Source organism: Tigriopus californicus, chromosome 1, assembly GCF_007210705.1.
Source record: "Tigriopus californicus strain San Diego chromosome 1, Tcal_SD_v2.1, whole genome shotgun sequence".
Lineage (NCBI taxonomy): Eukaryota > Metazoa > Arthropoda > Copepoda > Harpacticoida > Harpacticidae > Tigriopus > Tigriopus californicus.
The window spans coordinates 10,350,842-10,376,525 of record NC_081440.1 but is presented as its reverse complement, the minus strand read 5'-3'; the positions used below and the strand labels follow the sequence as shown (position 1 = coordinate 10,376,525).

Here is a 25,684-nt window from a genome sequence, read left to right as displayed (position 1 = left end):
AGTCAAAGCTGACGAAGGTTCTTGCACTTTTCCACTTCAATGAGCTCACTTTTCAGCAGCCCACTCTGAGGTCTCTTTCGTCTTCTTAGCCTCAGTTCAATATTCTTCCGAGGGGAAATCTCTTGGGCCCCAATTCATCCTCGATGATGGTCGCACACCCACCCTCCTCCCACACACTAGCACATCCAAAGACCTTTTTCCCTCTACCTTTGCTCTAGTTTTCTCTTTCTGACTTGTGAGGCTAAGGGCCCCCACCTCCTCCTCCTCCTCCTTCTTCTTCTTCTTCTTCTTCTTCTTCTTCTTCTTCTTCTTCTTCTTCTTCCTCCTCCTCTCCCTCATGTAGAATCAAAACTCAATCTCTCTTTCCCTAAGAAGACAGTTAGTTATTCTTCCGCCTTAAACGGTGTTGGCCACATTTTCTCCAGACAAAGGAGGGGGATCGAGTCGTTTCCATGTCATCATATCCATCTGGATGACCCCGTGCGCCTTCGAAGGCCCCGTTGTCGGCCTTCCCCCAAATCGGGTGGATTGTTGTGATTGAAATTTGCTCCTAGTAGTTGGCAAATGAGTTGTACTTTAGGAAAGATCTGGAGCCTCCCGCTCCCCCCACAGTCGATGGATTGGGTGAGGGCGGAGGGGGTCTGCCGAGAGAGTTGGAAGATGCCATTCGGCTCAGGGTACTTCGAGGCGTAGTTGGAGCATCTGGATAGTAATCGATGCTCTCCAAATCCTCGGCTGTGACTCCATTGGAAGGTGCCAAAGAACCGTTCTCGCCCCCATTGACACCCACGTGATTGGCAATGCGAGTGTGCGCCCCTAGAGGCAGGCCAGGTGAGGGTCCGGAATGGTTGCCAGACAGATGGGATGGATGTAGGGGCACTTGATTAGCCGATGGTGGAGGGGGAAGTGGGTGATTGTCTCCTCGATTAGTCCGAGGGGACATTGAGTTGTTAAGCACAGCCCCTCTCTGCTGATGCAAGGGAGCTTTCGATGAGCCGAGGTTAGGGGGTCCAGGTCTGGACCACCTCATAGGGGGATAACCCGGTGGTACACCTGGAAATCGATGGAATTGGGGATTGTGGGCGTGGGTATGAGCCATTCCAGGGGGTGGAGGTGGAGGTCGGTACATGGGGGGTCCTGCTGCCGGAAACGAGGGCATCAAGTTTCCCCGATGGTTCGTCTCCGCAACATAGTACTCAATCAACGGGATGGATCCGTTTGAACCTTCTAAGTGGCTGGGATCACTTCTCCGTTTCAGTAAATTGGGATTGCTACTGCTATCTAAGCTCATTCCACTCCCAGAGGCAAAATTTGGAACTCTTCCCAAACCTCCTGATTCCGCGTTTCGACGAGGAAAAGTCGTGCTGTAAGCGTCGGCTCTCATGTCGAACATAGTATTTCTATGTCTCAGGCCCACTCGAGGCGTGCCATGCCAACTCGTCTGTCCGCCTAGGCCTGTTCCTCTCATGCCCTCTTGATGATGATTGTACCCGTCATAACCATCCGAGTTACGTCTAGAGTGCCTGGGGTTGGAGTCTGAGCTGCTGTGGCGTGATAAATCACCTGAGTCTGTTGAGCTCTGCTTGGCCAAAGTCCGTTGGGTGCGATTAGACTTTGGAACGGGCCCTTCTGGTGGAAGGGGAAGGGCCGTGGCGTTCTTGGCGTTCTTGGCGGTCTTGGCTTCTTCACTAACTTGCCTCGACATATTGCCTCGTCGGAGCAAAGTACCGGATTCGCTCGGATTAGAGCGCGTTCGATCCTTGGTCTTGTTCCGCCGTCTGTCAGGTTGAATTGGGGTCTCATCCGTGAGATGTGGATGTGGTGGATGAGGTCTGCTCAATAAACTTGAGTTTTGAGATTCTGACCTCGACAAGCGTGGTGGTGGAGGAGCAGTTGACGTAGTAGTTGGTCCATTTCGTTCCAAGGACGTCTGCTTGAGTTGAAATGAGTTACTGTTCTTGGGCGATTTTTGGGACATGTTGCCCGAGTCTGTAATGGGCACGTCTTCCTCGTCATCATCCTTGTGCTTGGGCTTCGCTGTCACAATACTGATGATAATGAGCACAAACACAATCAATCCCATGGAGACGCCTATCACGACACTGACCCTCTTATTGTCAATCAAGGAGAGCTTAGCTGGATCCAGGGGGGTTCGAATCTGTATGCACTTGCTGCTCTGTGATCCCAGATTCACCACGGTGGGTCGGGTCACAAACAGCTCGGTGTCATTGGAACTGGGGTAAGAGAGGAGATCGAAAAAAGTATCATTCGAAGATGCGTTCGAGTCTGCCTTGTCGTCTGATGAGCCAAAGCCAAATAGAAGGAAATGCTCAAACAGAGGATTCGAGGCAGATTGAGCGGTGTGGCCAGCTTCTTTTGGTTCCAAATCACTGGACGTCTGGCCATCCTCTGTCAACTCCAGAGGCATGACGTAGAACTGATTACTGTCCGCTTCATCTGAAAGGTCTTCCCCGCCGTAATCATCCATGTAATCGTAATCGTCCTCTCCATCCAAATAAGAACTCCCTCTGGTGATCACACACACCAAGTATCGACTATTTTCATCAACCATATTGATTCGGAACCCTCTAACAGTGGGTCCAACTCGATATTTCTTCACCTGATCGTTCTGATCCAATCTGTGATAAGCCACAATGAACCCCTTCAATCCAGTCATGTTTGTGTCAGGGCTCTCCCATGTGATGAGGAAGTTGTTGGGATCGATGTTGTTGAAGGTGAGGCTACTCACAGAGGGCAATGGACACAGATCCGAGTCTTTGACCGTGAGCAGGAAACGGTCGGCCACTGATCCTGGCTCGTGACATTGAGGGCCGACCTTGGCACTTTTTACGTCCATGTTGAGCCATTTTCGATGCTGTCGCAGCCAGGTCTTTTGTGAGTAGGATTGACAGGAGCAGACGAGCGGATTACCTGAAAGCGTTAAAAAAAGGTGAGTTGATTGGTAGGGGGGAAGGTCAAAACAAATTGGGTCGAAGGAAGGCGATGGGAACATTCTCAATGGAGTCTCTCTCATGCCTTGCCAAAGGAAATGACTTCAGCTTTGGAAAGATTTAGTTACAGAATAGAGGGAAACTCGTTGTGAGGATAAGACTTGAGCCGCACAACCCCGCTACATAATAATATTATCGATCAATCAGTCTGCTTCATCAATTATGCTTCACGCCGGTCTAATCCTCACTGAAATTGCTGGTACCCATGATTTTATCCTTGACAACTCTTTTTCATTTCAAATTTTTGGACGAGTTAATTTTTTTCTTTCTGTTTTAAGATTAGCATATTTTTCTTTTTCATGGAGCAAGAAAAATAACGAATATTTAGTCAAGCAGATGGGCGGCTTCCCTTATGAAGTCATGGATTTCAGGGAGGAGTCTCCGATTGGGTTAAGATTAAAGCCTTCACTTCCCCACGACCCTCGAAATCTAATGTAAAAGCAGTCGAAACTCAAAGTAGCGCGGGATTTAGTGGAAATGAGATGACTTCGTTTGATGATTTCCCCGCAGGATTATGCTTTTTCTCTCTCATCCCGTGGCACACTTTCTCCTTTTACCTCTTTTTCTCAGCGAAAAGCAAGAAATGGAGAAAGGGCAAGAAAAAAACTCTCTTTCCCGTCCCATCCTTTTTAAAATATTTATGAGTCGAAATTGGGCGCTCGTTGTTAAACAAATGGAAGGAAAAGAGTCCTTCTCGAAAACTTTTGTAATTATGCTTTTTTGCGGAAATCGCGAAATCGCTGGTTCCAGCCTGCTCGCTGGCTGAGCCCTGAAAACTCTTTCTGATCTAGTCTTCTCGAGGACTTCTCGTATTTCTGTCGACCGCCAATCTGGGAAAAAGTTCGGGAAAACTTCAGACTTGAGGTTGATTTTTCCCCTTCCCGACCTCTGGTTTGGTTTGGCCTTAAATCAATGTTCAATTAATCAGGACCTGAAGGAACACCGCGAGCCACTTCTTTTCATCGACGTGTCCCACATTTCTGGCTTCGATGGGATATCATGGAAGCAAATATGAAGCAATTGATGGTTCATGATTCTACTAAGAGAGAAAATATCCTAACTCTTTCACACATATACACACATCCTTGAAAGCTTTGAGATCATTCCAAGCAAGGATTCTCCTTCAAATCGCTTTTGCCAACTGACACGGTCTCAAAACCCAATGTTGTGAAAGATATACGTAGCAAATTGCCCTCAACGATAAACTATCACTTTTCATGGCAACATTCAAATTTCATTGCAAGAAAATGTAACTTGGCGGCGGTTTGAATTTCCTTTTGCCAAGCTCAAGTACCGTGAACCAGATTTGATTTACAGAGCGAGTTCAAAAGTAGGCACTAAACTCAAATGCTCTCTTTTTGTATCATTTGAGCGCCAATGCATTGATTCGAATTCGTGTTCCACAACATCTATTTAGCGGCTTCATCGCATTCTCGTTTCTTTTCTTCTGCTTCTTTTTCCTCCTCTTCCATTTCTTCCTCCTCCTCCTCCTCCTCCTCCTCCCACTCTTTCTTCTTCTATGGCTACTTTTCAGAGGGAGGCTTTCTTGTTTTCCATGTTGTTCACTCGCTCGTGTACCATTTGCACATCTTTTGAATGGCCTCAAGAAGAAGGTGAGCATGGCCGCCATGGTCGCGATGCTCGCTCGCTCGCTCGTTCTATTCTTAACGTGGATGGGACCTCGGGATCATTTCCAAATGCAACAAATAATCCCAAAGAAAAGCGAGGATCTAGAGTGTGGATGATGGTCTTTACATTGCGTGTGTGAGGCTGCACATTGTGTACATACTCAAACGTACGTACTCACATGCATACATACGTACAGTCGATATACGTACTGTAGACTAGCACTCGTCGATTGTCTTATCTCGTATTAGAGTCAGGAACTCAGGATCCACCACTCCCAAGCAACAACAAACTTCGCCGCAGGGACGCCAATCTTGGCTCCAAATTCAGATCAAAATCAACTCGAGCGGGTTCGAAGCCGTTCTTATTGTTTGAAACGTGGATGTTTGAGACGCTTGAAAGTCGAAACCGAATAACAAAATCAACAGCAAACAATACATCAAACAAGGGGGATCGGAGACGGACATCAGAGTCGTTGGCTGGTGGTTGTGGCAAATTCGCATACACGGAAATCTTGCCTCAAGGTTTCTGTAGCGGTTGGCTTTTCATGTGGCATCATACCAATGTGCTAGACACTACTCTACTTGAACTCTGGAGAAGCCTCAATACGACAGTACCGAGAATCTCATCTGAATATGAAACCAAAGGAAGCCGAATGAAGCATGAAAAAATCCCAGATTTGCAAGCGCGCACCAATACTTGACATAGACGAACGCCTTTTCTTGGGGAATTGGAAAAATTGCACCTTCCAAATCAAGAGGATTGCTTGTCATAAGGTTCGTTACGAGTATGAAAAGAAAAAGCAATAGTTTAGCTCCGACTAAGAACTATTCTTCCCTTTTGGAAAAGAGTCATGCTCGCATGATGCCACTATCTCTTTGTAAATTCAAAAATTCAGACAAGTAAATTGAACCTTTCAAATGACAAGAAGCATTTAAAATGCAAGGTTCCCAACCAAACACCACCAACCACAGAGTAAAAGCTCATATAACGTGGGCGAGGCTTTGGGACTTGAATATTCGTGGTAAGGGAATCCTAGTCAGTGTTGTCTTTGGAATAATCCAAGTATTGATATTGCCAGAGGAAGGGGGGGGCGGGGAGCCGACTGAAAGAACATATGGAACCACTTGGAAGTTGGTTTGCGTAATGTAAAAGCTCACCACCACAAGCCTCAAGAAATGAGGGTGGCAAGAGACACATCCATCTGAGTTGCTCTCATTTTCCTTCGAATGAGAACAAATGGTTGGCAGACCTAAGAAATGAAACAGACCAGAAATTGTCAAAAGAAAACGAGGGTTGGCTAGGAATTAGCGTGGTGTGAGCTCGTGGAGCCTTTTTCCTTCATTCCCTAGACACTCCATTTTGTTATTGCGAACTCCTCGACTAGTTCTTGCACTTTTGCGACGGAGCCATTCATTGGAGTGGTACCAACCTACCTTCAAACAACAACAGCAATAACTACACAAGCAACTCGACAAGGTGAAAATGGTTTTGAAAACGGGTCCCAATTCCTTTGGGGCAAACAAAAATGTGCAAAAGTGTTCGTTCCTCTCCATCCAGAGGCCCGGATTGGCACTCGTTCTACAATGACATCATCTGATATGTGTTCGAGAGTTGCTTTCCTGGGCAAAGACTCCTTCACCAGACCTACCTATCACAGTACCTACAACTGTGGTACATACCAGTGTGTGTGGAATTCCCCCAGGAAATGGAGTGCCATCCATGGATCTTCGTCTCCTTCATGTAATCCCCCTCTTTTTCACTTCGACTAAAGTCCTGCTTGTTCCAACTGCCAACCACCGAGCATTCAATCAACAAAAAGAAATTGTCCTTGTGCCGATGGCGGAAAATTGCCATACCTCTCCCTCCCTTTACATATAATACACTAGACGGAGGCACAAACGCAAACATGTGTATGTACAGTAAAGTTGCTAGGAAGCAATGGATAAGTACAAATGTCTGCATTTTCCATTTTCCATTTTCCATCTCCGAGGAGTAAAAGCTAACTTGTCCTTTCGCACTGTTTCTGGACGCACTAGAATATCCAGGACCAGCTAGTTGCCTCTAGCAGTCTGACTTGATAGGCAGGGGAAAAGAGGGAGGGTTTGGGCTCTGGTAGCTTTAGATTTCGCAACCCTCCCATAAAAATGAAAAGGAATCTCCCACTCCTCTCATTCTCCCTCCACAAACTTTTTTTGCCATGCGGATGGGAAAGTTCAAGTCTGACAAGTCCGAATGAAAAAGAAATCCTGAGAGTGAGTTAGCAGCAGATTTCATGGTCAAGTTTCTCCATGAAAAAGCAATGAGAGCAGATTCCTTTCCCAGCTGTTTTTGTACCAGTATTGTGCTAGTATCTTGGACTCCAAAGGGGAGGAGGGGCAGATGAATTTCTACGACGTTGTCCAGGATAATCCCAATTTGGCACTATCATAAAATGTGGGACAGTCGTGTTTTGATCTGGATTTTTTTGCCTGCCCATTGCGGTCCCCCTTGTTCTTTGCGAGGAGATGAATCTAGTGAGAGTGACCTCTTGAGTGTAAGTCGAGATTATCGCCCTATCGTGTATCACTCCGCCAACCCATCCATCCATCCATTCATCCGTCCATCCACCGACCCGCCACCCGCTCGCTCACCCTCATATCACTTAACAAAGGAAACAAAACGGATGTGTTCCTTAGATCAAGAGATCTGACAGCCCGGCTCTGATGGAAAAACTACTAAGATGAAGAGCCCTTTCCCGCGAGGAGCGAAAGAAGCGACTAGGCGGGAGAAAGAGGAAAGGGGAGGTCAGGTTATTGCATATAATGAAATTATGTGACCTAAATGATGTTCCACAATGTGTCAGACCAAGCGAGAAAAGGATTGTGATAGGTTCTTCAAGACAATGGGTGGGTAGTGACCTCTTTCAGAGTGGAGTTGATTATTCATTGCATTGATTAGAACGGCTTCTCTACGATTGGGACCCCATACACCTTGAGAAGTAAGCTCTCGCAACAAGTTCACATGCCTTTGATGGACGGCACTCTTGAAAATATTGACATTATCCTTATTTACAGGGCTATTACGTCCCTTTGAGGTCAGCAAGTGTAAGCCTTGACCCATGATTGCTTGAACATGATATTACTTCCTGCCACTTGAGCTCAAACAAACAAAAATGCTGCTGCCATGAATACGTTCTGCACTGGCAAAGGAAGCGTCTTGTGAAACCGACCAGTTATGTCAAAATGACGTCTTCTTGAATGTTCAAACAATCTTTTTCAAGTGCTCTTGTGTCGGCATGTTTGCTAATGTGCTTTGGTAGTTACAAGAGAATAAACGAAAAATCCACTACATATGGAGACGGTTGGAATCTGGCTACGTACACTTCATGTATGCACTCAAGGCGCCTTTTTGATCGTTCACGTCCTTCTCCTCTGTTAGAAAAAAGTCATTTGGAGCTAGAGCAGTTTTCGACCTTGATCTCATGATGGTCCTGCTAAAACGAATACCTGCTAAGTGAACAGCCAGGCATAGAACAAAGGCTTAGGCCAAAGGCTCCTCCACCCTCAGAAACAACTCTGCGTACCACCACCGCGGCTCTTAACGTCGCCTTTGTCAGTTACACAGAAGATACCGGACTATCAACCAGACCTTTGGTACCCCTGCAACGGCCTTTTGTAGTATTTCGTAAGGGCAAGAGGACGGTTGCAACGAGACTGAAGGCGGGCAATTCCTTCAAATCAGGGACGTTCCTCATTGCACGAGGAGGGTTATGACTGAAACTGGAGCTTAAGCTCCAGGCAGAGAAAGTTAATGAGGCGTGAAATAAAACCGGAAGCAAATGAGAGGGTTCTTTTAAATTATTCTGGGCCTAGTTTAGAAAGGAGGGAAAGAAGGTGAGAAACCTTTGGAGCCTTCAAAGGTCGCACATGGCTGAGAAATGATGATCTCTTGGGCAGTCAAGGCTATCATTATTCATTGACAAGGATTCTCGAGCCAAGGCACACATGTCCCCACTTATTACTATATATATCTACATAAAGACGAGAGTTGCTAAGTCCAATCAATCTACTCATTTGCCGCCTTCCCGCTTACCATTTAAAGCCATGACACATTATTATTATATGACGTGGTAACTGAATTGATGAAAAGGCTAATCAATAGCCTTGAAAGAGATAGGTGAATAAATTGATTTTACAACCCTGCCTAGTTATGGGCAATTAAGTGAATTGGCAATGAACAGGCCACACAATAACTGACTTTTTGTGCTTGCATGGAATTTGCATAGACAGTTAGGAATCATGTGTTGCGCTTAACGGGAACAAAAGTCATTTCTTTATGAGTGGAGAGGGAATTTAAGGCTTTAATACATGATACATATCATATATAATACATGGATCGAATTGGCGACTTCAATAGGAACCACTTAAAGCAGATTCAAGGTCGCTTTTAGCGTTGGTGATTCGTTTTTGTGTGTGGCCTCAAGAAGATTTTCACTTTGAAAATTAGCAACTACATTGAGTGATCGGGCACTTCCTGAAATATTATGTTGCTTGTGAATTACTGTCTCTATAGCTTGGCTCGATATCAAACTTAGTATATCTTCACTATTTCTTGCAACTATGAATTGCATTTTCTTATCCTCAGATAATACCAAAAACACAATATCCCTAAAACGTCAAAATGTGCGCCATAATACGAACGTAAAATTAAATGATTGTATTAGTGCAACATGATTTCGGTAAACCGCGCCTATTTCCAAGTTTTATCTTAGAGTTTTATCGTACAATAAGCGGAACCCAAAAGCCAAAGATCGGAAGCCATGATTCGGTGGTTCACCGACTGTTTAGGTACCAACAACATGTATCGGTTCTTTTCATTACCCTTGTCCAAGATTCTAAGCAATCACTAACGGCCTTTTCATCTAGACTGCTGAGAATCTCATTCTGCCATGAAAGGGGCCCGAGCCCAGCAGTTACTATACTTGGATGACATTGGGGGTAATGTATGTGTGTATACGACGCATTGTCGCATCACCGCGGCAAGGGCGTGCTGTAGTCTGTAGAGAACGTTGTAAACGCATATCAAACGGGGTTGAACATTTGAACGTGGTTAGCGATGGGAGTGAATGAGAGCCTCTGGCCTTCAAAGCCACTATACTCGACTGGCTTCAATGGGAGACTTCTTCCTTCATTGGGAGAATGGACCTCGTCTCGAATGACGACGACGCTCGACTTCACAAGGACCGTTTGGCCTTGAGAAAGTCTCAAGTCTCGAGCTCTGGCCTGTGGATGTGGACATGACGGAATGGTAAGCTCAAACCCAAATTGATGCACTGAATATTGGAGAAAAGTGTCAAGAACACCACACAGATGAGACGAGGGAGGAGAGAGAGAGCACTCATCAGGAAGAAACCGTCGGCCAATTTTTCACTTTGTGTATAAGCTGACACGGTTCAATGTCCTATGTATGAAATATATCTATCTGAGAAAAAGGGCGAGAAAATGCTCACTTGCTTGTTATTTGATTGAAGCAACTTGCTGAATATTTGATAAGCGAGAAAATGAATATGATCTCAGCCATAATTGATTCTGTTTCAAGACTCTCGTGAAAAATTACTATCTTAGTTTCTCTTCCGTTCAATATTTGTCATACGTTACGTTGTTCATTGGTCATGGGTTTCATTTCAGAAAACCTTCAAGAGGTTCCTTCCAACGGGGTCTTTGGGGCATTTATTTTCCTTTCGTAATTAAGGTCCAAGTCCCAGCAGGGTGGGTGTGCAAATCTAATTTATCAGCCGTTCCAAATCCAAGGAGAATCTCCTGTATCAAGCAATGGCTCGATTGTGGTTGTACCATTGAGGCCGCTATGTCCAAGTTGATTTTTTGCCACTGGCATTTCGTATCTAGCAACAGTACATTGTAGGCCCAGTGTGGCGGCTATTTCATGCAGTGTAAACGAGCTTTTGGCTCTGCAATATTGCTTCAAAACCCCACTGATCTTGTGGCTTTTTCCATTCAGAGGCCATTTCCCTGTCGCAAGGACAACAGACGGCCAGCTTTGAACATGAGTCCCCAGTTTACCCACATGGCTCTGGCTGTAAACACTGTATGTACGTATACCGTAGAGGAGAGCGAAAGGAGTGGAGGCCAGCAGAGTCGAAGAAGGCACAATAAAACTAGAGGGCTGACTACGCATTGGTGTTTAAACCAGCTGGAGAAGCAAGAAGAGCACCGTGGATCCTTGATGGTGGTGGTGGTGGTGGTGGTGGACGAAAAACAAATCCTGGCGAGTGTAACGGTGAAGGTCTTTAATGCTGTGGGTTGGTTGGTTTGTTGGTTAGTTGGTGTTCTCCCATCTTTAATACGCTCGCTCATAGGACGCACCCTGGGAAAAGGCCCATTCTTCATGCTTTATTCTCCAATAGACTTTCATATCAGCAACCCTATAGATATCAAGACGTAAAATATATGGTCTCAAGCCTTGTCCCCAATAAGCTTGAGCAGGCTTTTGTCTTGATCTCGATGGCTATCTCAGCATCGGCAAGACTGTGCCAGTTGATATGAACTTGGAGAGATCACCTAGGACGTTTCTCCACCAACAGGACTAGGTCGATCGACCATGAGCAAATGACGAAAATGATCTTGTTTGGGTTTAGGTAGCTTTTGAATGGGCAACGCGTTAATTCCAGAATGCGGTACACTCCTAAGCAGAAGCTTGGTTACAACCCAAAGAACCGACCAAAGCCCCAGGGTTTTGTTTTTCTGAGGAATTTGGCGCTCAAAAATCCATTAGAGTAATTTCGCCTTGAGGTCGATGCCAGAGCCTGGCCCCTTTTCTTTCTTCCGATTGAGGTGGCGAGAGAGGCAATTCCCAAAGGCTTTGAAGAGATCAATGGAACAGAAAAAGGGTGGATAAACAAAAAGTTTCCCAGTGAAAGAAAGAAAAAAATCTCCAAATAGACGGACGACTGAAATTGATGAAAGTTTTGTCTTTTTCTGACTAGAGAAGGCTTCTCGTATTTTTTAGCGATGTGAAAACTGCCCGCGGGCCTTTATCTTGGAGCCAGCCCTTGGTGTTTGACAGAGTCAGTGAAAGAGTTGGGCAAGGGGATCTTGGATTCAAAGTCTTCTTGCTCTCTCCTTCCCTTGAGTTTGTCTCCATGGGTTCCCTCTCCACTTTCGAGCGCCTTACAGACGGGATCTGGAACGCATTGCTAACCAAATATTCCCTCATGAACAACGAAAGTGAAAAAGTACGTTCAATAACCCGGCGGTTTTCTGTTGGCATTCTGTTCTTTTCAAGTTGTTCCACAGCCATTTCCTTCACTTTAAATTTGGATTTGAAAGAGTGGTGGGAAATAGCCTTTTCCAGCCGATGACGCAAGGATAGTTGATGGGAGGCGTACCGTAGGGCCAATAGTGACAGTACCTTAGTGGGCGGGGAAAAATGGACGAAAAGGCGTGTGGTTGCATTCTATTCTTTACCGTTCTGCCAACTTGGTATTGTACTCCTAGGATGGATTGAGTGGGCTAGGAACGTTAAAGCTGTAAACTAGTGAACACAACTCAAGGTCTCATCGCAAGCTTATGTAGCAGTCTTGTAAGCATGAACACAGAGTTATTTCTCTTACTTAAGTTCTTTCTCTCGTTTCTCTCTCTCTCAGATTGTCACCGTAAGTGCTATGAGATGGTCTTCATTGTGTGTCTCACTTCTCGTGTTTTCCTGGCCTTTTCCTTCTTTTCCTTGGTCTCGCCTTAAGTTGGCCTTGGCGTTTGACGTATGAACTAAACCTTAAATCCCTTGTCGCAAGTCAAGTCCATGAAAAATGGGCACCAAGATTCCTTTGAGCAAATATTGACTATTGCTTTTTCAAACAGTAGGACTCCTCTATGCATACCATTGGGCCCCATCCACCCCCATGCAGCCTTTATAAATCCAGCATAATTCAGTGATGACTCAGAGACGATGTCCAATGTCATCTATGGTATTATGGTTTGGGAATCGAAAGCTAGTTGGAATCAAGGCTCTGGTTCACACAACACAAAAGAGCATTGAACCGTTTAACCTTCGATCTTGGAAAACTACAATCCCATTCAATATATTTTATTCGTTTCCAATATGGATAAGAAACCTCAGACCTTGAGGACAGGCAATAGCACACAAACACCTACTCGAATCTCGTCGCCGCCACGACCTTCGCCACCACGACTTGCGCCTTAGCCTTGTGTCCTTCGTTAGCAGAGTGAGGAGAGTCTGCTATCCCTCCCACTCAGATTATCCTGGGTCTTCCTGAAACGGAAGTTTTGTCTGCAACCTATAACGTCGCCAACTGCAGCGAAAAATTGCCGCATTCTCCATCTCATCTACAAATAGAGTGAATGACGAAAACCCTTAGAGATGACCTTCAGTGAGCCAGACGAACTCTTCGAATACTACATAAGGATGATAAATTCAACATTAATGCGTAATTGAAGGTCTTTCTCCTTAAAAATATGGATCACATTTTAGAAGACAAACTAGTAGCAAGTGTGCATATCAGAAATGAGTTTGTATTAAATGAATGCATTTCGCTCACAGGAAATAAGGCCATGGATCCAAACCATGCTGAATTTGCGGAACGAAGTATAGCCATCCAGTCAGACCAATCTCGGGGCTCGTCAAACCAAGTTGCGAGTTTAACTTCAAGAGTGAATCACAGACTTGACTAAAGTTAGGCTCTATCGCGAAAGTATATGGAATTTTTAAAGCCCGGTGCTCGTCTGCTTTTGGCAGCCGGTTTTGTGTGTCCAGGGAAAGGTTGGAACAACACTGGAATCAAGGAAGTCGTCCTCGTCGCCCTGGGATAGGGCAAGGAGAAGCAGAAGGCGAAAAGGCCAGGAATGGAAACGAGTGAGACTAGAGTGAGTCCGGACTGACTGAAGGCTCGAACGAAAGACCGAGCGAACGAGAAGTCGAGTTTGAAAAGAGAAAACTTTCTGACCCAGATCAAGTCGCCGTCTTAGTTGTCGTCGTCGTCGTACGTTGGACGGAGAGGAAGGCGATCTCAATTCGAGGAGGGAAATCCTCAAAAGTTTCTCCGATATCAATGATTCCGGTTGATACCTCGTGTTCCAATGCTCAAGCCAATTCCTAGACTTTCTAGCTGATCCAGAGGAACAAGGGATAAACATCTAGCAGAAAAGGAAAGCTCAAGTGCGAACAAATTGAGTTTTCACAATGCCATTATGGATCGTCAAGGAAAAGTCAGGATTTCCATGTGCCACGATGTGACAATTGCATTAGGTCCAGGTCCGTTGTACTTTCATTGACAAAATGAACCCATGCCAGGCAACCTAGTACCCACCCCCCCCTGGAGTTTAGTCGATTTTTTGTGCAGTCATAAGGAGCAATATTTTTCAGATAAAGTTTTCACATAAATATTGCCCCCGCTGTGCACTGTCGGTGTCCTTAGTCTCCTCACACATTGTGCCACACGTTTGCCCGTCGTTTGGAAGCTAATTTGGCAAAGAAGAAAAGTTTTCTTCCTTTTTTAGATTCTCCAGATATGCCAAACATATGGCGTCACCAGTACTGGAGGTTCCACAAAGGAATGGAAAAGAAAAAGAGCTACAAGGTCAAATAGACGCCCTAGCGACTCCCTGACCCCCGCCAGGAGGAGTCATGAGCAAATGTGCTTGCCTTCAGACTTCAGACGTTAACATGTACCTTGTGCTAAATGGAATGGTCCATTTTCGAGCGCGCCGCCAAATAGTGGACGTTCAAGTCAACTACGAAGGTAGGTATGAAACTCGAAACCACAATATGGTCATGTGAGAAACAATTTGACTCTATTCGCCCAGCGTCGATATGGCTGGCGAGACGGGCGACTAATGTCTGTTAACGAGTTATTCTAAACAAGGAGCCCAAATCGCCTTAACCCAAATTGAGTCGAGGTGCGTGGCTCTACCTAAAGGAGAAAAGACGAAGTAATTGCTATTGTCCCCTTTTTCCCTGCGACCTCCTGCTCGTTCCATGGCTGGTTGAGGCAAGCAGCACCACTGACAACCTCCATTTTCCAGTCCACGCACGGACCTTGACTAGCAAAAACAACAACAATAACAACACTTCGCCATGATACTTCCGGTCTAGCTCATTACGTTGCAATCCAGTTTAGCTTTTCCTTCGAAGTAGAAAGGGGAGGGCAAAACAATAGTTCTTTGGTTTCGTTCAATCTTCGGTATAAGTTTACAGCATCAACACAATGAGTAATAATCCTTGAGAGCCACCGAGTTTTTTTGTTGGAACAAAGGTCTGCCATTGTTGCTGGAGCAGAACAATCCCTTTATTGTTAACATGGTTGAACTAAATCAATGCGTTTTCTCCCAAGAAGCATGTTGTTGTTGTTTAAGTTGTTGATACTGTTGCTGTACCATAGCAAGTGCTTGGGGGGCTGTCTAAAACACGCCAATTGCCTTTTCACGTCAAATGCGAAAAAACTGCTAAACTGTTCTTTTAAGCCAATGAGGCTCACCTAGTGTAGTTACTACGAAAAATTGGTAATACCCCTCCCTTGATCTAAATGACTAGAGTGTGCCACCAATCCATGCAACACACAAGATCCTGCACATAAGATACTGAATGAAGATGAAGACTCCAAGGAAAAAAAAACAAGAAGGAACGAACCAAATTATTTCCTATTTGCCAGTGCATACAGAGTTGAATCAGAATCAATGCTTTTACTAGAAGTCGGAAACATAGTTTTTTTGGGTTAAATTACGTTTTTAACTATTTCGGACATTTCTGGGGCAAAAGTTTTTGGTCGTGATTTTTAACCTTAAGATAATCTAAAACCAAGAATTTAGGGGAAATGCGAAGAATTTTCATCATGTTTAGGAGAAATTTAGGAGGGATGCATATTAAATTGCATCTCTTCACACATTATTCTACTCTAAAGAAATTAAGAATGTAGAATTTTAAACAACAATTTGCTTTTTTTTCCCTCCCATTGCGCATTTTTATTTTAATTATTTCTTTCCAAGAGTGCATGTGTTGGTTGGTGTTAATAAGTAACAGAAGGCGTGTTTTGCTTTTTCCTATTGTGGCGGACCTATTGGGTATTATTAATGAGTCGGAGGATCGTAGTTGACTGCATGTGTTTTCGTGAGACGTGTTCATATACAGAAACGAACAGTGCAGAGAAGGATCAAAGGGAAGAACTGGGAAAGTGGCTAGACAGAGCCGCCGCACTGCAAACTTTATTATAGGTTTTTTTCACACAAGTGTCTTAGCTTTTAGCAAACGGATGATACTGATTTTACAGATCATTTATTTATAGTCATTAGTCCTCTATTTGAATTTAGAATGCTTCAAAATATGAGCCTGAACTTAGAAATAGCAGGTATGAGTCTGATTTGAAATTTAATCCTACGTTATCATAAAGATCAGATGATATTTTTAAACCCAAGGAGCAATAGGTTTGTGAAAACCAATAATCAAGCAAGTTTCGTTTCTTAAGACCACTAAAATACCTAAATACTCAAACGAATTGCAACTTGTTTTCCCCTTTTGGATGTACGGTACAGCAGTCTTAAGACCACCAAAATACCTAAATACTCAAACGAATTGCAACTTGTTTTCCCCTTTTTGTAACTTCTTTTCTCGCTTTCGTTAAATATTTTGGATGAAAATGATGAAAATCACAAACTATTTTTCCGACTCCTAGTAATTACCCTAAAGTTGTTGGGTCCTTCGGTCCTTGTTCCTCTCAAACAATTCGACATGGCTTTCTACCCTTGTTTTACTTTCAGAGGGTGGAGATTCTGTGCAATTTATGCCAACGGAGTGAATGGACTAGTATTCTTTTATTGGCCAACTTTCTGGCAACTTCATGAACCTCCAGCTTTGTGGTTACAAAATGAGAACATCTTAGAATGCTTGTATCTGTTCAAGGAAATAATCGAAAAGATGAAAAATTCAAGACCGATTCTTTGTTTAAGAATCCATATATCATCTGCCAAGCCGAAAGCACATTCAATTTGAAAGATCAATATTGGTTTACTTTCAGTGGCCACGTAAGTGCAGGAATAGTGCCGGATGGAAAGTATCTCGTTTTTCAATAGCTTGGACTACTCCACTTTTTCTGACTTAAATACCATATTGTGTGCATACTCTCCAAGAAAAAAAAACCGTTGAAGAGCTTATACACAGTGCTGGGGGAGGAAGATTCAATTATAGCCCCAGCGTTTGCCAACCCTTGGGCATGATTGAGGTTGGCGATAGAAACGAGGAAGCCAAGAGATGTTCCAATTTGAGAGTGATCCAAAATGATTGAAAGTTCTGGAACAAATCCAGTACTTCCGGTTTTCCAGATTTTTAGTCAACCAAGGCCCGTCCTTCCAGTGATCAAGTGAGTTAGTATGCGAGTGACTACGTAAAGGCTGGTAGCTCGGGCACTGGTTCTTATTACTCTTTACCTTTATCGTGCATGCAGTGTGGGGCGAGAAAACGCTGACTCAGACTTCTGTTTGTCGTCTCATACGGTTTGACGGTACCTTTGTTTCGATACTTTGGCATGGTTGAATAACCACTCGGAAACATAAATGTCCGTGTAGGAACATTGAAGCTTGTTCATACGGATATCTATGTCATGTTATGTTTGATTACTAAATCATATATTCATGCACAATACACAGTAATCTTCGGGAACGCGTCCTTCTCAATCCTTAATGTTGATGTAACCCTCTAGTCATATGGCTCTTCTCTAGAATAAAACACATTAGGAAGTGGTTCATCTGTTGATCAAGTGAAAATGTAGCAAATCATTGTTCCACAAATTTCAAATGGTTTGCATTTTATAAAGAGGTATTAACGTTTCTTCTTCTAACAAGTCCAGTTCCTTTTCGGTGTCAGCGTCAAAGCCAGTTTAAACTTGAAAATGATTTTAGACAATAACAAAAAGTGTGTGCTTTCATCCGACCCTGTATAAATAATATGTGGAGTAGTGAATCCAAGCGGATGAGCACAACAGGAAGAGGAAGAAGGTGAACTTATGCAAATTCGAGCTCGATTAGCAATTTGAAACCCAAGAAGATGGAAATTCAAAGAGGCGGAACAAAGACCAACCTCGCGGATTTGCCAACTAGACCTCGAGTGTGGGGCATGAGGGCATTGAAGCAACCTTGGAAATGACGGGAAACTTGGCAGATTGAAACATTCATCCAATACATCGGGTTTAAACGAGACGTTCAAATATTTGCCCACCAACAAATCTCGTCTCCATTCTAACCGACGCATGATGTTCAACGATGAAGGGCACATTTTGGAGAAGATCACATCTTGAATAATTGATAAGAAACTTGGGAAGCCTTTGGAGTAGAAACAGAGGATTTGGACACTTTCGAGTCAAGTGTATTATTCATTCAATTGCGTGGAACGCTCTCGTAGACATCCCAGTTTAACAGAGAAAAAGGTTTTCGCCGCTCAAGCACTGCCTGCCCGGAGCTTGGTTGGGCCAAAGCGCTTTGGGTTGGAAAAGAACGACTTTTGTGTGAAAGAGGGAGAGAAAGCGTTTCTTTAAATCTGTCAAAGACTGAGATGAAGGGGCAGAACCTTTTTGGTCTTTGATATTGAATATTCCACCCCTTTGGTCTTTGTGTAAGAGGGAAAGTGAAAAAAGTTCAAACATTGACCTCGTTTCCCCAGCAGTAGAACAATATTCTTGACTTAATTTCACACTGGCAGCCCAAAAGAGAACCCATCCAGAAAGGCAAAGTCATTGTTCAGGGTGCCCTTGTGAGAACGAGAAAATGAAGTTTGTCCATTACTTGCAGTCTCTTGCTCCTGTGTACTATAGCTCTCACGTCCCTGGACAAGAATGCACAAAAAATGCCTCCTATTCATTCACACGTACTTACAGCAACAACTCATTGTGGCTGCTCAATGCTCATAGAGTCGTCTCCAAAAATGAATTATGAGTGAGTTAAATTTCCAAGAACGGATGATAAAGGTGCATACATGCGTTGACTCTTTCAATACAGAATTTCAGTGTCCTTAAAGAATATTGTAGGTGTGTCCAAGTCAGATACAATTTGCTTCTTCAACGTGAGGATAGTGGACGGGGGTGGCCAGTACTTGTCGTTTTGGGTTGCCGCCATTGTTCCTCACTGTCTTCCCTCTCTCCACTGGATGTGAGAAATAATAATGCACACTTGAGTGGCTTGAGATATGGCATTGGGAGTGCTCGCGGCGGGCCCACAGTGAATACTAAGTGAGTCAAGTCCACAACAACTTCGTCTCCACTAGGCACCCTGGGCCTGGGAACCCAGCGTGAGCCTAGTTTGGGACGGTGGAACTGATAAACAAGCGAAAACGGCGGCGGTGTAACCAGATTGCTTAATATACAGTATGTATGTATATACAGTAAAGGCTCCAGAGCCATGGGCCGGACCGGGAGAAATTGTGTTAAGTCGAGAGGATCCTTAGACTCCATATTAGCATGGAAATAAACAACCAAATACGAAGGCCCGAGACCTTGAAATGTTCCACAAAGAGCTATTCTCTGGAGATAAACTGGATGATCCACGACCGTTCTTTTCCGCAACTCCGCAACAAAAACCCCCAAGAATGCTGAACAGATTATTCAAGGTTTGCATGTTGTTGAATAACAGGAAATAATTCGCCCTGCAAGAGTGCAAACTTGTTGCCAATGGTGTCTACCCCTTGACACATGCTCTAGCGCGTTTCCCTTGGGCGGTATGGGATAAAAACTTGTGTTTCGTGCAATCACATTCGATGCATATTTGTAGGTAAGAGAGACAGATAAAACGGTGTTCAGAGCAACATCACCCATTTTTGCTCATTGGTTGGAGATGTACTCAAAGGAATTTCTCTTCCAAAACTGCTTATTGTACTAGCACATCATGGTGATCATGGTAATATATTTCATGGTACATAGCCAAGTCAAATGAACTTCACGGCTTGACGAATTTATTACCAGGGGGGCGCGTACTCGAACACTTCTAAAGGGACTGTTTTGAGTTGGTCGACGAGTCATCTGCATAGCAAAACGATTTTTAAGGACGACACACAAGTAATGCCCACTGTAATGTTGCTCTACAGTATGTGTACATAGCAACACAGACACATTTTGAGAGCATCGGAGCTATTTTTGTCTCTTCGACTGTAAATCCCAGCTCTCTTTTTTTGTGAGTAGAAAAGTTTGAAATGGCCATTGGGGTCATTTGTTCCAGCCATCGGAAGGCCGCTGAAGCTCAAGGGAGGCCTCATTAGACATGCATAGGGGCAAAAAAGGATTCTGATGGGTTAGCATGCATTCACTACTTGAAGATCTCTCGGATTGTGGGAGCAATCAAAGTAGAAATAGGGTACCCCGAGAGGGTCATAAATGCATTTTCTGTCATATCAGTACTTCACGAGGAGCTTTAATGATGATTTATCGGAGAATTACTCTTCAACCGTTCGTAAGCTTGTCGAAAGTCGTGGGACTTAGTTCTGACGTTGAAGAACCTCTCTTAGCCTTAACAAAAGCTCATCGACCCTTATACGTTTAGTGGATAAGAGATATTATTGCTAAAACAATGAAAGCTACTGAGAGATGGTGGTGTTATGTGCTTTTTGATTTAGACAATTCGTCCTTCCTGGGGTCGGATCAAAACTTCTGGATGTCTTTGGAAATCACGGAGAGAAAAAAACTTTCTCAACAGCCTGTTTACCGATATTCTGGGAAGCATTCCGCCCTCTTTTCCTGCACATGTGAACTACATCGTACTGGTAAAGCTGATAGAAAAGTAACCAATAATTTCCACCTGAAGAAATCCTTATGGTCTTGCGCGACTCATTCCATTTTCCTTCCTGACTTTCCATTCCTCGGAAGGTTCCAATCCCAATTCAAAGAAGGGAACAAATGAAATTGGAAATGAATGAAAGGGACGTGTTGGCAGCAAAGGGAAAAAAACCTCTGTATGAATAGCTGACGCTTCGCTCTACGATTGTCAGTAGAATGTGCCGAGGTGCGTCGTAAGTAGACTGATATTTTTTTCAAACACCCAAATGGGTCTATACACATACACTCTCTCTCTCTTTTTCTCTCTTTCTGTTTCTTTTTCTCTCTTCAGCTTCAGTCGAGATAAAAATACATGTTTTCTCTTCGTAGGAAACAATTTGTCTCCATCAACAGAAACTCTAAGGAGAATGGGATCGTTTTGTCTTCTTACCTTCGAAATTGATGCTTTCTAAGGAGTCTTCGGCGGACACCAGTTCCGTCAGCGGTAAAACTCTCAGCTGATTCCAACTCAAGTCGATGGCCTTGATAGAAAGGAGGGAATGGAACACTTCAGGGAACAAAGCCGTCAGAAGGTTGCCTCGCAAATCAAGCCGTATCAATCCAGTCAGGTGCTTCAGAGAATCTCTGGCGACATTCCGCAAGCGATTGAATGACACGTCCAAAATGGCCAAGGTGGCCAGGTCCGTGGGAAACGCGTCGAGAGATCCCAAATGATTACGAGAAAGGTTCAAGGTCTTCAAGTGGAAGAGACCGAACAAGCGTTCTCGGCTCAAGTGAATGATGTCATTGCGACTGAGATCCAGTGATTGGACTTTGGCCAGACTTCGAAACGCGTAGGGAGCCACTCGGCTCAACTTGTTCCCGCTCAGATCGAGGGTGACCAGGGAGGGAAATAGGTCAAAGTCAGTGGGTGAGATCGTGGTCAGATTTGTCCCGGTGAGAATCAAGCTCTCCATGGTGAGCATCACTGCACGTGATTCGGGGATTTCCTTTAGTCGTTCCAAAGGATTTCCGCTGAATTCGAGTATTTGTACTTTTCTCAGACCTTGCACAGCCACGGGGATGAATTCGAGTTGATTATGCTTCGCATTGAACGAGTGTAACGCGGCCAGGGGAACGAAAGTACTGGTCTCGAAAACTCGGAGTCGGTTGTGGCTCAATATGAGCTGCTGCAAGTTAGTGATGTTGTGAAACGCCCGCTCGGCCACGGATTGGAGGCCATTGTGGCTAAAATCAAGCAGCTTCAGACCCCCCACATTATCAAACGAAGACTCGCCCAGAGAGCGGACTTGATTCCCGCTGAAGTTGAATGTGGCTAAGTGGAGCAAGTACTTTAAAGCAGCCCCTGGCACCGCTTTGAATTGATTATGGTCCAAGCTGAGCTCTTGGAGAAAAACTTGCTTTTTGAACATTCCCGCTTTCAAAGCGGCAAGTTTGTTCTCACCCAACTTGATCACTTTCAACTTGTCGTTCTGGCGAAAGAAACGTGATGAGAAGTTGGACAGATTGCACCGTTCTAATTCGAGTCGTTCCAAGTGCTCCATGGGATCAAGATTCAGATCACCTTTGTTGGCAACGAAGCTCATATTGGAGAGATCATTTCCGGATAAAACCAATGTCCTCACGGAGACCAAGGTGCGAAGACGCAAGATCGAATCGGGAATGGCCAGTTCGTTCCCCCGCAAATTGAGCACATCCAACACTTTGAAGTCTGCCAAGGCATTAGCCTGGATTGTCTTGACCCCTGCGTTGTTGAGCAGAAGGGTCTTGAGCGTGAGGCACCCGCGAAAAGCCCCATTTTTCAACACGCGCAATCGATTGTGGGACAGATCGAGATGCTTAAGGTGATGGAAACCAGTGAAGGCTTCGCTCTCGACGGCGCTAATTCGATTGTAACTCAAGTCCACCGTGTCAGCTTGTTGAAGCCCCCGGAGCGTGAGAGCTGAGAGATGGGCCAGACGATTATGACTGAGATCCAGATAGCGGAGCTGATGCAGTCCAATGAAAGCGTTATCTTCAATCTCCAGAAGCCTGTTGTGGGCCAAATTGAGCCGGAAGAGATTGATGAGCTCCACAAAAGCATTGGCGGGGATTCGCTCGAGTTTGTTGTTGGACAGAGAGAGGATTTCCGCAGTAGTTTGTCCCGAGAACGTCTCCTTGTGAAACGATTCCAGATAATTGGCGTCCAGGTAGGCTGTTCGCAAAGCACTGGGATATCGCATCATGATATCCTCCAGTTTTGGCAACCAGTTTCCGGTGAGGTCAAGATGTTGCAGATTGGCAAGGCCTGCGAAAGCTTGGGGTTCGATCTCGACGATCTTGTTATCTTCCAAATGAAGTTCATTTAATGAGATCAGGGAAGAGAACAAGTCCCTGGGGATGAGACGAATTATGTTGTTTTGTAACTTGAGCTGTTTGAGCTTGGGCACCCCGTAGAAAGCTTGCCTATCGATTGCCTCGATGTGGTTATTGTCCACGCTGAGGGACGTGAGAGCCACATTGTAGCGAAAGTGGCTGGCTGTTATCTTACTTAGAAAGTTATGACTGAGATAGAGCTGAGTCAGCCTTTTCAGGGCATGAAGAGCGTTATCACTGATCTCTGAAATCACATTACCCTCCAAATGAATGACTTTCAAGTTAGGCGTGTTACTGAACCAATGATTGGTCAGGGACAGGAGTAGGTTGTCGTTGAGGAACACCTCCTCCAAGGCATACAGATCCACGAACACGTGCTTAATGCCTCGAAGTCGATTGTGGGAGAGGTCCACTCGGAGAAGGCGACTGGTGCGCAAAAAGATATCACGTGGGAGTTCCGAGAGGCTGTTCTGGCTCAAATCGAGGGTTTCCAGGTCATGCAAGCCATCGAAGACGCCCGCCTCAATCACCTTAATCCTATTTCCTGATAATGACACTCGTTGGAGATTAGGTAGCGACTCAAACGTGTCCTTGGCCAGAATAGAGAACTGGTTTCGGCTCAAGTCGAGCTGTTTCAACGAGTCTAATCGGCTGAATGACTCGAAAGTGACGTTCTCTAAGAGATTGCCCGCCATATTGAGATTTTGCAGCTTTTTCAAAATTTTCACAGCCGAAAGGGGAAAGCTTTGGAATTGGTTATCCATGAGATTGAGCTCGCGCAGGTTGTTCTCCAGGCCTAGAAAAGCGTTCTCGGCCAAGGAGTCCAGTTGATTGCCTTTCAAATTGATGTATGACAGTTTTGAGGGACCAAAGAAGGTGTAAGCGAAAATCTCCCTGATCTTATTGGCCTCTAGATCGAGATGACGGAGGGATGAGACTTTACCCACGGCCCGTGGGAGAGTGGTGAGCTCAGCGTTATGAAGATTCAAAGTATGTAATCGAACTGCTGGAGCGTCAAACACATTCTCGCCGATGGAGGTCAAGCGAGAATTGGCAAAGCTCAGCGTAGTCACACTCCCGTTGGTGAAGATCTTGTCGCACAGGCAGGTCGCATTCTGATCAAACTTGGCCACAGAAAGAGTCTTGATGACAAATCTGGCCGCACTGATGATGGATTGGATGTCTCCCACAGTAGCGGAATTGCAATCGAAGTCCAATCCATCAGGACTGGCCTCGCAACTACAATCCGGAGTGTCAAAGAATGTCGGACATCGAACCTCGTCGGCCACCTTGGTGGGCCACTGTTGCTGAGAACTGCTTATCACAGCCCACAGGACCAAAAGAGAGCCCTGAATGGATTGAAAGTGGTGATGCCTCATTGCGTTCCAAATCGAAGGACGGAGGCCGAGGAAGGAGGGAAAAAGTTACCCAACGCCCACTGGGACTCCGTCCAGCAATGGCCGGCGCAAGCTGAAAGGGGTCGGCTCAATTGGACTATGACACAGGGCCAGTCAGAGTCCTCGCTCACACTAAATGCCCTGGTGAATGGGGCTTCACTGATCTGGAAACCCAACAATGAAGTGTGTTCCCTCTTCTTCTTTCTCTTCTTCTTCGCGTTCCTCTGTCTTGTCCCCCTTCCCTGTATAAATAATGTCTGTGTAGCAGTCAAGGAAACAGATGATGATATTTGAGCCCATTATGCCAGTCATTTACCCACCCACCATACCGTTTGGCACTCACGAAGCCGCACAAGCACTCAATCAATCCGTGGCCTTTCTTGAGATTCTCGATCAACAGGGTAAATGAGAATATTGACATGCAATCGTCGTCTTTGCAGTCTTCTTTTTAAACCATCACCTTGATTCTACATGGTTGGTCGGTAGGTACAGGTCGGTCGGTAGGTCGGTCGGTCGGTTGGTTGGTGGGTTGGTTTATCGTTGTTGGCCTTCGGTGAGGGATAATGACTATTGAAGTGAAAGGGAAGCACTCGGGGCTCGTCTTCACTAACATCTCATGTTGAGTACAGTCGAGACCATCGGGTTCCAGGTCCTTTTTTCATTATGATCTGAAGGACAGCAGGAGGCTTGGACTCGTGTCGGTCCGAGTGAAGTAGTCTGGGTCACCATGTGAAAAGGTATTTCAGTCAGTGAGACATCAGACCTCTTACCTTGAAAGGTCGCGTGGTCTTTGCCCTCAATAATGAGAAGTGAGTAGCTCTCCTGCTTGTACCATGGGGTAAGACGAAGCCAGAAGACCTTTCTCGCAAATTAAAGACGATAGGCGCGAATGAGAAAACCTGGGAGGACATGGAGAATGATAGCCTCCAGGGTCTAACTCTTCACGGGTCCTAGGGTGGCACCACTCGCCAGATCACTTGTTACATTACCCTGGGCTGAATTCCTGTCGGTGTCGTTCTCTCGTGGTTAGAGGGTCTTTCGTCATCGCTTCATGTTTGAGCGTGAAGTGTCTGAAACTGCATCTTAATTGTCCGATATTAAGATCCAAAGCCGGCGGTCGTTTTTTGTGGCATTGTCATCAACAAAGTGGGGCATGTTCCAAGTCGTTATTGTGGGCCGTCTTGCAGCTCCTCCTTCTCCTCCGTGTCATTGTCGTCGAACTGCACTGTTGAGAACTCGTTGTCATGGTAAATGCAGACTCAGCTTTGTTGATGTTGTTGTTGTAGTTAGACAAAATTTGAGGTAGTTGAGTTAGCTCGCACATTTCAAAAACGAGCGACGAAGGAGTGAGTCTGTCGTCTGTTCGTTTTCTCTTGGTCTAAGTTCCACTTGGAATGGAGCTTGGAACAACTGCCTTTCCCTTGTTCCCTTTTCATGGAAACTTCTTTAATGACATCTGGACCACTCTGTGTTTTGAGGGACCAGGAGTCAGTGGAACATCGAGAATGCCTATCTCCTCTTTCCTTCGTTCC

At 44.9% G+C, this 25,684-nt stretch overlaps 1 protein-coding gene across 1 annotated transcript; it reads right to left on the bottom strand.

The window, feature by feature from the left end:
- Positions 1 to 255: 255 nt before the first annotated feature.
- LOC131880785 (uncharacterized) lies at positions 256 to 24,134 on the bottom strand. The gene is made up of 2 exons (XM_059227520.1): positions 20,831 to 24,134; positions 256 to 2,931 (listed from the first exon to the last, which is right to left on the bottom strand). The coding sequence occupies exons 1-2, from the start codon at positions 24,132 to 24,134 to the stop codon at positions 551 to 553; spliced, it is 5,685 nt and encodes a 1,894-aa protein (XP_059083503.1). The 3' UTR covers positions 256 to 550.
- Positions 24,135 to 25,684: the final 1,550 nt, after the last annotated feature.